Source organism: Mesocricetus auratus, unplaced genomic scaffold (assembly GCF_017639785.1).
Source record: "Mesocricetus auratus isolate SY011 unplaced genomic scaffold, BCM_Maur_2.0 Super-Scaffold_100048, whole genome shotgun sequence".
Lineage (NCBI taxonomy): Eukaryota > Metazoa > Chordata > Mammalia > Rodentia > Cricetidae > Mesocricetus > Mesocricetus auratus.
In genome coordinates, this window is record NW_024429225.1 from 384,516 (window position 1) to 396,273 (window position 11,758).

The 11,758-nt window shown below is 43.5% G+C and overlaps 1 protein-coding gene across 2 annotated transcripts; it reads left to right on the forward strand.

Annotated features, from left to right (window-relative positions):
- Positions 1–302: 302 nt before the first annotated feature.
- Positions 303–9,045, forward strand: Ccnb1ip1 (cyclin B1 interacting protein 1). 2 transcript variants are annotated; one of them, XM_005087481.4, is made up of 4 exons: positions 303–382; positions 2,388–2,709; positions 5,255–5,588; positions 8,229–9,045. In XM_005087481.4, the coding sequence occupies exons 2-4, from the start codon at positions 2,413–2,415 to the stop codon at positions 8,426–8,428; spliced, it is 831 nt and encodes a 276-aa protein (XP_005087538.1). In that variant the 5' UTR covers positions 303–382; positions 2,388–2,412; the 3' UTR covers positions 8,429–9,045. The 2 variants fall into 2 exon arrangements, with proteins under 2 accessions (XP_005087538.1, XP_040591722.1); XM_040735788.1 differs by lacking the exon at positions 303–382 and adding an exon at positions 415–686.
- The last annotated feature ends 2,713 nt before the right edge of the window (positions 9,046–11,758 follow it).

Genomic DNA, 11,758 nt, shown 5'->3' on the forward strand with positions numbered 1-11,758 from the left:
TATTTTGACAAGGTTTCTCGCACAATAGACCGGGCTGGCCTCGAGCTCCGAGGTCCGCCTGCTTCTACCTCCCGAGCGCTGGGGACTAATGGCGCGTGCCGCCACCGCCGGTGCTCGGCCGCTCTCCTCTAAGCACGCCGTGGAACACTTGTAATCCAGACGTAGTCATTGCTCTCAATGCACACTGACCCGCAGCGGCGGGAGGGGCGAGCACGGCCTCGGCTCCCCAGGCCCGGCGCCACCCAGCGGGCAGCCGGCCTCGTGGGGCTACCCAGCAGGCGCTGCGGCGGCCGGCACGCATGCGCCCTGGCGGCTCGGCCACGCGCCTGCTGCGTGTCCCGCTTCGTGGAAGGCCGGCGCCTGGAGCTTCCCTTGCTTGCAGGTACTCCTTCCCGTCGTTTTCCCTGAGAGACGCCAGGCCGAAGCCGCGTGGGTCTCGTTCTGGAGGAACTCGGCCGTCGTGGGGCTGGCTGCGCCCCTTCCGCTCCAGCGAGGACGGGCGCATTAACGCCGGGGTGGGGAGAAAAATTGGCCGCCGGCCGCCGGGCGAGCTGTGTCTGGGAACTCAGCAAGGGGCGCCTGTGTGTTCTCTGGAGGACCGCATCGTTGTAGCCCACAGTGGCCTCAGGGCCACCGAATCCAGGGCTGACTGCTCTCTTCTAGCGGCTGCGTCTCAGGTCGTTCAGGTGTGACATTGGAGACGAAGGTGTCAGCCTACCCGGGGATCCCTGTTACTGGAACACTTATGGTTTTATTATTTTTATTTTTGGTTCTTTTTTGAGACAGGGTTGCTGGCCTCGAACTCACAGAGCTCCACCTGCTTCTGCCTCCTGAGTGCTGGGATTATAAGGCGTGTGCCACCAACGCCTGGCTCGCCCTCCCTCCCTCCCTCCCTCCCTCCCTCCCTCCCTCCCTTCCTTCCTTCCTTCCTTCCCTGTTTTCCTCCTTCCTTCCTTCCTCCCTCCCTTCCTCCCTCCTTCCCTTCCTTCCTTCCTTCCTTCCTTCCTTCCTTCCTTCCTTCCTTCCTTCCCTGCTTTCCTCCTTCCTCCCTCCCTCCCTTCCTCCCCCCTTCCCTTCCCTTCCTTCCCTCTTTCCTTCCTTCCTTCCTTCCTTCCTTCCCTGCTTTCCTCCTTCCTCCCTCCCTCCCTTCCTCCCCCCTTCCCTTCCTTCCTTCTTTCCCTCCTTCCCTCCCTTCCTTTCTTCCTTCCTTCCTTCCTCCCCCCTCTCTTCCTGTTCCCTCTGCTCCCCACTCCTGTCCAGCTCTACCCCCTACTCTTCCTCCATTCAGAGAGGGGCAGGGCTCCTATGGGCCTCAACAAAGCCTGGCACATCAAGCCCAGGCAGGACCAAGCCCCTCCTCCTGCAGCAAGGCTGGGCGAGTCATCCCAGCAGAGCACAGGGGATATGTTTTGGTTTTTTGAGACAGGATTTTTGCTGTGTAGCTCAGGCTGGTCTCAAACAAGGAAAGATCTACCTCAGCCTCCTAGTACTGGGATTACAGAGGTGGCCCATAACAGTTAGGGAACATTTTTAGATTGTATGTTGAATGTGCTCACTCTTCCTTGGTGTATAATTGACTCACCACTATTAGTCGATAGATGACTGTTAATGCTATTGCTTTCTGTGGTGGACACTACTGAAAAGAAACTTCTAGACCTTAAACATCCCAGCACTCAAGAGGCAGAGGCAGGTGGATGGATCTCTGTGAGTTCCAGGTCAATCTGGTCTACAGGGCCAGTTTCAGGACAGGCTCCAAAGCAATACAGAGAAACCCTGTCTCGAAAAACAAACAAGCAAACGAACAAAAAATTTAAACAAACATTTTAATGTAGATTTTTCAAGCTTCAACATCGATGAGTTAGCATAGTTCATACCTAATTTTATCATGCAGCTAGTTAGTCTTTGAAAATCAAGGCAGTTCAGTTAAGGAATGTGAGAAACCAAGACGTGTTAAAAAACTTGAGTGTCACTGCAGTTATGTGCAGCCCCATGTTTGCCACGTATGAGACATACTAGCCCTGACTGTCCTGAAACTCACTATGTAGATCAGGCTGACCTTGAACTTAAAAGATCTACCTCTCAAATTCTGTATTAAAGGCTTTCATGACCACCACCATGCCTGGTCTTAATAGAATGCTTTGTGTTCTGGTGTTGGAAAATGGGCAGTTTTCATTTCTTTGTGATGTTTCTAAACAATTGCCACGTTCACAGCGTTCTTGACATCGGTAAGAGCTGGGACTGTCTGTATGTATAGCTTAACTCACAGCTTTTTATAGTGAAAGACCACATTATTTGAGGCTGAAATCAATGTAATTTTGATAAATAAATAAATAATTCCACATTCATTACACTTTGGCTTGCTTATCTTTACATTTGTCCCTTGCTAGGATCCTTTTGCTGGAGACGGTTACCATGTCTTTGTATGAAGACATGCTGCTCTGCAACTACCGGAAATGTCGCCTCAAGCTCTCCGGCTACGCTTGGGTTACTGCCTGCTCTCACATTTTCTGTGATCAGCACGGCAGTGGTGAGTTCAGTCGCTCACCAGCTATCTGCCCTGCCTGCAACAGCACCCTTTCTGGAAAGCTAGATATTGTCCGTACAGAGCTCAGCCCGTCAGAGGAGTACAAAGCTATGGTACTGGCGGGGCTCCGGCCAGAGGTCGTACTGGACATCAGCTCCCGGGCGCTGGCCTTCTGGACGTACCAGGTCGGTGCTCAGGGGCTGGGCGATGTCCCAGCGGGTGAGGTGCTTGTGTACACATGAGGGCCTGAGGTCAGCACCCACCACAGGAGAGTAAGACGCTGGCGGTGAACGTCAGCCTCCATGTGCACAAGTACTGAAGTGTAATCGGGGCCTCGGTGGGACCTTTTTATCTCTCGGCATAGATCTCGTGCTTTACCGGCGTGCTAAATCCCCAACTCCCTTCCCAGGGATTCCCTTCAGAAGTCCCTTCACTGTTATATTTCTTACAAACGCATGAATGACTGCTTCTTTAAACGTTCTCCCCTACTTTTTATTACAAGTTTTCATCATGTGATAAGTAGATATTTCCGTTTTTATATTTTGTGAAGAAACTGTCTGTACTTTTGTTTTGTTTATACTGTGTGGCAATTACCTACACACTTGTTCATCTACTGCAGCTCAATAACTTTTTTATAGTCCTAACATTGAAACCCAGGCTCTTAATTTGTTAGCCAAGTTTAAGCTTCTTCAGCCCTGAAGCTTCAGCCGCCAAAGTGTTTTCCAAAGTGACTGTACTGCTCTGTATTCCTGCCAAAAATGACAGATTGCACTTTTGGCTGTTTTAATCAGGTGGAGTGGAATTACTTTAATTTTTTCTGAGACATGATAGGAACCTATGCTCATTTTTTGCCCATTCTCACATTTAGTTAATATGTGTACATGACCCACAGCTCAGGTGACAGCTTGTGGGAATTGGGGCTCTCCATCATGTGCAATCTGAGGAGGTCTTTCCTCAGGCTACTGTTTTTTGTTTTGGGGACAGGGTCTCATGTAATTATCTATGTAGGCTAGACTGGCTTCAAGCACACAGAACCTGGCCCTGAGTGTTGGTATTAACGACATAAGCCACCATGCCCTGACTTTGCCCATTTTTAAAGTGTGTTCGTTGTTATTGCTGTTTAAACATTCTTCCCCCCCCCACAGGTCAGTAGAGAGGTTTATTTTTTTAGTTTAACTGGATTATTTTATTTACATACATAGGTGTATACAATTTACAAGGTTGCATTAAGTTTCCTGAAATAAACATTCTTTCTTATTTTGGATAGCAGCCCTTTTTCAGCTCTTTTGTGAGTATGTTCTCCCAGTCTGATGTGTCTTTTTCTTTCGACAGTGCCTTTCACAGAGTAGAGATTTTTATTTGATTGACATCTTATCAGTGACTTTTTTGATTTTGTGTAAAAGTCATTGTGGGGCTGGGGAAATGGCTCACTGGCTAACAGCACTCGTGGCTTTAGAGGACATGGGTTTGATTCCTGGCTCACGCATGGTGGCTCACAGCCATGTATTACTCTAGTTTCAGGGGATCTGAAGCCCTCTTCTGACTGGTGCACATACATATATTCAGACAACATAAAAATAGATAATGTAGCCGGGCGTTGGTGGCGCATGCCTTTAATCCCAGCACTTGGGAGGCAGAGGCAGGCGGATCTCTGTGAGTTCGAGACCAGCCTGGACTACCAAGCGAGTTCCAGGACAGCCTCCAAAGCCACAGAGAAACCCTGTTTCGAAAAAACCAAAAAAACAAAAAAACAAAAAAACAAAAAAACAGATCATGTAAACGCTGTTACCAACTTCAGTGTCTAGATTTCTCTTGTGTTATCTATCATCTATGAGTTGATTTTCAGTTTGTATTCAGGTCTGATCCATTCTGAGATAATCCTGTGGGGCCTCAGTATTTTGCAGTTGCTGCCATCCTAGATTTTTCCATCATGGCTGCTTTTTCCAGTCAGCAAGGAAGGGTATCCATCTCTAAGAAAAATAGACTTTGTAAAAGTCTTCTGTATCAGACAAATGACATCCTGATGTTCTAGTTACAGGTTCTGCCCAACAAGGAGTTACACAAATGTAAATTCTAGGAATCAAGGACATTTGGGGGGTCTTATTTTTCCAACTCTGGATCATCTGGAAAATTGGACTTGATATATGTGCATGTGTCGTGCAAACATGTATTTTTTTCCTTGGTTATGTCTCATGTAGCCCAGGTGGCTTTGAATTGGCCATAGCTGTGGTGGCTTACCTTGAGTCCCTGATCCTCCTGCCCGCATTCCCTGTGTCTGTGACTACTACATGCATAGCTCTTCACACACAACTTCGGTTGAATTTCTTAAAAACTTTCAGGATATATATTACTTGCAGATAAGGCATATGGCATGGTTCTCTGAGCATCCCATTTTTTGTAATCACTGAATCATATGTTGTGACTTTGTTTGTTTGTTTGTTTGTTGTTGTTGTTTGTTGAGACAGTGTTTCTCTGTGTACTCTGTAGCTCTGTTTCTCTGGAGCTCACTCTGTAGACCAGGCTGGCCTCGAACTCAAAAAGATTGCCTGCCCCCCCCCTTCCAAGTGCTGGCCTTTAAGAGATGCACCACCACTGCCTGGCGTGATTATGTTTTAAACCTGGCTTTAAATATTATAGTAATGCTATCCCTGTGTAAGCATCCTTTCCCGTTGAGTTTGGATGAGCTTTTGCAGTCTGTAATACTGTGCTGCTTCTCATTTGTTTGAACAGGTACACCAGGAACGTCTCTACCAAGAATATAACTTTAGCAAAGCGGAGAGCCATCTGAAACAGATGGAAAAGATATATACACAGCAAATACAGAGCAAGGATGTGGAATTGACCTCTATGAAAGGAGAGGTCACTTCTATGAAGAAAGTTCTAGAAGAATACAAGAAAAAGTTTAGTGATATTTCTGAAAAACTTATGGAGCGTAATCGCCAGTATCAAAAGCTTCAAGGCCTTTATGATAGCCTTAGGCTACGGAATATCAGTATTGCTAGCCAAGAAGGTTCCCTGGAGCAAGCTACCATCACACAGTCTGGTGTCTTTGGCTTTCCGTTAGGTAAGAAGTAATCCGTTACCCAATACCTGGTGTTATGTTTTTTGGTTTTTTGGTATTTTTTGAGATGGGATTTCTCTGTGGCTTTGGAGGCTGTCCTGGAACTAGCTCTTGTAGAGCAGGCTGGTCTCGAACTCACAGAGATCCGCCTGCCTCTGCCTCCTGAGCGCTGGGATTAAAGGCGTGCGCCACCAGCCCTTGGCCTAATACCTAGTTTTTAAATTAAGGTTTTTCACACTGTGCTGCATAGTTCTGCACATTCAGGAGACTCCGAGAGTGGTGAGCCACAGGAAGCTGTGGAGTCTTTGTCTTACTCTGTACACCATTACTCTCACTTGTATTTGCATACATTTAAATTATCTTTACCTTTTTTTTGCTTTTTTTATTTTTTTGAGACAGGGTCTCTACATAATCCTGGCTGTTCTGGAATTCACTGTGTAGACCAGACTGTCCTCAAACTCACATATCTGCCTGCCTCCGCCTCTCCAAATCCTGGGATTTCCATGGTGTGCCACCATGCCTAGTTTAAATTATTTTCAGTTTGAGCAGAATTAATCTCTTCAAAACAAATGTTCAAGTTGTACTCTGTTAGCTGTTTACTGGTAGTAATTAATATGAGCTATAACTTTTTCATTACTGAGTGTTAAGCACTGCTGTTTCATGTTTATTTTCATGTAATTTGAATTGCACAGTCCATCCTTTATCCAGGCTCTCCTGCATTTGCCAACAAGGCCATTTTATTTTCTTTCATGTGCCAAGATGTATTTGTCTTTCGTTATATTTATTTACTTGGTGTATGTGTGTGTGTGTGTGTGTGTGTGTGTGTGTGTGTGTGTGTGTGTGTTGGGCATTATATGCATGTCACAACTCACATGGATAGGTCAGAGGACAACTTGCTTTAATCTCCTTGAACATGTGGGTCCTGGGGATTGAACTCAGTTTGTCAGGGTAAGTAGCCAGCACACCTACTCACTGAGCCACTTTGCTGGCCCAGATTGTGCAATTCTTGTTTCTGCCCTTTGATCATTTAATTGTTTACTCAGTCATCACATAATTGCCAAATATATTTTAATGTGCCTGGCTCTTGGGCATGGTTCTAAGTAGTGAGGATGTAGTTATTGTCCAATAGGTAATTCAAAATCTTAGGCTGACTCAGGATCATTTTGATAGGTGGGCAACTTATTCCCAGTTCTTCCCTTGATGACACCAGTGCAACAGAGTCTAGTAGTTTCCCCTCAGTATTAATATAATTGTATAAATCGGCATACAAATACTGAAGTCTCTTATGGTAGACTTTTCCAAGTACTCAAATTTTGGCATTTATTATAGGCTAAGGAAAAAGGTTCAGTGAGAGGAAATGATGTTCTAGAATGTGAATGAGGTGATAAGAGCACACAAACAAAATGTTATGTGGGTTGGTCTGGTGGTGCAAGCATGAGAGGCAGAGGCAGATGGATCTCTGAGCTCTAGGACAGCCAAAGCTACATAGTGAGATCCTGTCTGGAAAAAAAGACAAATAAGAAAGGAAGGTTCCTGCCTGGCATGGTGGTGTATGCCTTTAATCCCAGTACTCAGGAGACTGAGGCAGGTGAATTACTGTGAGTTTGAGACCAATTGGTCTACAAACTAGTTTCAGTATTAGAGTGAGATTCAGTCTAAAAATGAAGTTTTCTACCTGCTTCATACTTATAAATGTCAATTTAGTCTAGTGTAGCGAGTCTTTCTCTGTATCTCCGGCTCTCAAATAATGACATGATGCTTATTGTTGATTATGAAAGCTTGGCTAATACCTTAGGCTTGTCCCACTAGCTTTCATAAGTTAAATTAACCCAGTTATAGTAATCTATGCTTTGCCTGTGTGGCTTTTTACTTCTCTTCCATCTTGTACTTCTGTTTCTTCTGGTGTCTAGATTCATCTCCTCCTCCTTTCTCTCTGTCCAGAAGTCCCGCCTAACCTCTTCCTGCCCACCTATTGGCCATTCAGCTCTTTATTAAGTCAGTTAGAAGGTGCCTTGGCAAATATTCCACAATAATTTAGTCATTCCAGATGACTGTTGTACATATTTTTCTTGTTCTTGTACATGTTTTTTAAATTCTTTTTGTACATTATAGAAAGATTTTTTGATGTGTATGTGTTGCCTGTGTGTTTGTTATGTATGTGTACCACTTGTGTACTGCCCATGGAGGCCACAAGAGGCTGTTGATCCCACGGAACTGCATTGTTTTGACCCATGATGTGAGTGCTGGGAACCAGACCTGGGTCTGCTCTTAACCACTGAGCTTCTCTCCAGCCGTGTGCTTAGATGTTGACCTCTGTTATTTTTAGGCAGATATAATCAGCTTTTTCCTTTTGAATGACCTTTATTAAAGCCAGGGAGGGGTCTAGTAGACATAGATGTTCATTCGATCTGTTTGATTTCTCACAGAAGGGGTAGTATGTTCTGAGGTAGGGGAGGAGCTGAGTGACATAGTCTTTGGTCTTGGGTTAGGTCTGTATTTATCCTATCATGGGAGATGAATTTAAGATAATTATTTTATCCACCTCATAGTTGAATTTTGTTAAAATATTATTCAATGACTATTAGTTTGTTCTAAAGACCTGTTAGGAGACATTCTTACACTGTTCCCTGATTTTCTCCCCAGGGAACAGCTCAAAGTTTCCTTTGGATCACACGCCAATGGGAAGCCGAGGAGGTGGAGAGGAAGATGTTCAGTTCAGACCGTTTTTTGTGGATTCCCCCACAGCGCCTGAACCCATTAACAACTTCTTTAGTTTTGCTTCTCAAAGCCATGAAGCAGAGCAGCAAGTCTGCAGCAGGGCCTTTAAAGCAAAAAGAATTTAGCTGGTTTCACATTTCTAGCCTGTCTCTGTTTTCGTAGTTTTACTCTAGATGAAATAATTGGCATTCCTGAGTTCTCTTCACTTTGTCACCTTAGAAGAAGCTGGCTTGCAGTACGTACGGTGTGTGGATTCCTGTTCGGTGTCTTCCTTCATTTTTTGCTTAGAGCATTTGGTGACTCTGTCTCTACATTCATCACTGCTCAGACAGTCACAACAATGTTGCATTGTCCCTGTTTCGGGCCAAGCTGCATTTATGCTTCTGTAAGCACCAGTGTTTTATTTACATGGAGCTTTTGATTCTAGTATGTGTATGCTAAGTGTGTGCATTGATTTTCTCTACTTGCCAGTATATTTATGTAAAAATTATGATCTTGGAAAGTGGTGGCCAAAAAGGGATAGTCTTGAAAAATGGTGGCTTGCTGTTTGCATGTATTGTACACAGTCGTGTGTTTTACTTGTATTAGCTTGTTTTGGAGGAGTGCTTGTGCTAGTGAATGGAAGTGTAATCTGATACATGTGTTCAGTTTCTATTTACAAGGAATTGGCACTGATGAAGTTATTTGCTGACTTAATTGGTATTTGTTTTAAAATAAAACTGCTTCTTTACCTTTCTAACAACTGCTGATGTGTTTATTTTGGTATTCATGTTTTGTGAGATTTATATTTATTTTTAATTATGTGTGTGTTTGGGCATGTGCACAAGAACTCAAACATTTTGGGTCTCTGCCGCTCTGACCATCTAATTTTAAATGCTGAACAAAGGTCATCTTTGTTGAATCGCACGGCTAATGTGGTAATAACAAGAATGAGGAGTGGGCTGTGGTGTTGCACACCTTTAATCCCAGAATTTGGGGGGGCAGAGACAAATATCTCTGAGTTCTACTCCAGTCTGCTCTACAGGGCAAGTTATGGGCCAGCCAGAAATACATAGAGAAACCCTGTCTTGAAAACACAAAAAACAAAAAGGAGTCAAGAGCTTTTGTCTTAATATTTTATGTGAATCTGCTGAGGGAGAAATTTGTTTTTCTGGCCCTGCTGACTAAAAACATCATCAAAGCTGAGAAGTCAGCTGAGGTTGGAGCTACACTTGAAGTCCAAAGGACAGTAAGATTGCTACAGTGTTTTCCTAGCTCAGTTACTTCTGAACAGGTTGAGCATAACGTGTTAAGTAGAGCGGCTCATGTTATGAATGACCTCAGAGCATGCTATGAACTTGATTACACATTGGGTGAAAGTTTGATCTGTGAAGGCAAACTTGAAACAGCATTCACTGAAGCTGTTCCCATGCCAGTGCTACTGACCTTAAGAGTTACAGTAATTAGCATAATTTAAAACACTTTTCCTGGGATGAATTACACAATTATCCCAAATGCCAAATCAGATTGCTGTTGAGGTAATACGAGTCACATTGAAGTTGCTTGAGGAATTTTCATGTCTAGTCACTGTAGGAAGAGTAAATACTGTTGCTTTACACAACTGAGTTTACTGTCTTTGGCTCTTTTTAAACAGTTTCATGATAGCTTTCACCTCCCAAGTGCTGAGATTGCAGGCTTCATTAGAATGAAATACATTTTACAGATTATAGTATAAAATATGAATTTTTTTCTTAGGAGGTTTTCAGTTTTGTTGGAAAAGGGTATGAAGAAATAGATATCTTGAGCAGTTTAATATAAGCAGGGTATAATTGAAACTAAAAATATAAACTGTCAGGAATATTATGTTTCTTTAAAAACTATTAAGGAGTTTAATTTTCATGGCAGGCTTTTTTTTTTTTTCAAGATACAGGGTTTCTCTGTACTGTTTTGAAGGTTGTCTGGAACTCACTCTGTAGACCAGGCTGGCCTCGAACTCACAGAGATCCCCCTGCCTCTGCCTCCTGAGTGCTGGGATTAAAGGCGTGCACCACCAATGCCTGTCTAGGCTTTTCATTTTTATGATTTATATCTTCTTCTTTTGTGTGCATTGGTGTTCTGCCTGCATGTATGTCTATGTGACAGTGTCAGACACCTTAGATCTGGAGTTACAGACAGTTGTGAGGGGCCATTTGAATGCTGGGAATTGAACCAGGGCCTTTAGAAGAACAGCCAGTGCTCTTAACCATGGAACCAACTCTCTAGTCCCTTAGTGGGCTTTTTTTTTGGAGGGGGGGGACTTCTTTTTTTAAAGGTATGAAAAAAAACACAGAGAAATTATCTCTTCTTTGTTTCTGCTGCTCAGTCTTTTAGGAAGCAATTACTGTTGGAAGTGTCTAATATCCCTTTAGCAAATGATCTAACTTTTTTTTAAAATTGTAGTTGGATATGGTGATACATGTGTATAATCCCAGAAGGCAGAGACAGGAGGATCTCTGTGGGTTTGAGGCCACCCTGGTCTACATATAGAGTTCAGAGCAGTTGGGCCTACATAGGGAGACCCCACCTTAAAAACTAAAATAAACGTCAGGTGTAATTATGAATGTCTATAATCCCAGTGGAGGCGGGAATTCAAAGTCATTTTTGGCTACATAGAAAGTTCCAGGCCAGCTCGAGATAAATGAGACCCTGCCTCAAAGCAAGCAGAAGACCCAAAGTGTTTATTTTTGAATAAGCAATTCATGTTCAAGGTAAAAAAAAAAAAAAAAGGAAAATACAGTGAAAAAAGTTTTCTCAGGTCACCCAGAGTTTTCAGTCTCTCCTGTATCTCCAGACTTCTTATGTTTCCTTTTGGAAATAATGAATATGAGAACATTATTAATGTACAGTATGGTGGCAGGCCAACCCAAACATTAGGATAATGCATCAAAAAATGCTAAAAATTACACGTGTGTGGCGCACGCTTTTAATCCCAGCACACGGGAGGCAGAGGCAGGCGGATCTCTGTGAGTTCGAGACCATCCTGGTCTACAAGAGCTAGTTCCAGGACAGCCTCCAAAGCCACAGAGAAACCATCTCGAAAAACAAAAACAAAACAAAAACAAAACAAAACAAAATTACACGTGTAGAAATCTTCAAAGTTGGAAAATACTCGGACAAGTTAGCCTTGCAGTATTTTTCCCTTCCAAATACCATCCAACACATATACATTGGTAACCGGTCTTGCCTTTTAAGAGTGATATAGGCAAGGACAAGAATATACGAAATAAAATTTTGAATGTAATTAATATAAGAACATTTTGATTCCGGAATTTGGGAAGGAAGTTTATGAACCTGAAAGTAATCACAAACTCCGTATGTGCTTGTTATCCCAGCTGGGAGGCTGGAGCAAAAGGATCGGGCTGTCCAAACCAGCCTGGACTGCGTAAGCACAGTGAGGTCAGTCTGATCTAAAAACAATGAAGCCAAACAAAAAACCC

Excerpts from the sequence above, each read along its gene's own strand:
- Ccnb1ip1 (XM_005087481.4), top strand. The coding sequence starts at position 2,413 with ATGTCTTTGTATGAAGACATGCTGCTCTGCAACTACCGGAAATGTCGC. Across the intron at positions 2,710-5,254 it reads TGGCCTTCTGGACGTACCAG|GTACACCAGGAACGTCTCTA; the intron begins GTCGGTGCTCAG and ends TTGTTTGAACAG. Across the intron at positions 5,589-8,228 it reads TGTCTTTGGCTTTCCGTTAG|GGAACAGCTCAAAGTTTCCT; the intron begins GTAAGAAGTAAT and ends TTTTCTCCCCAG.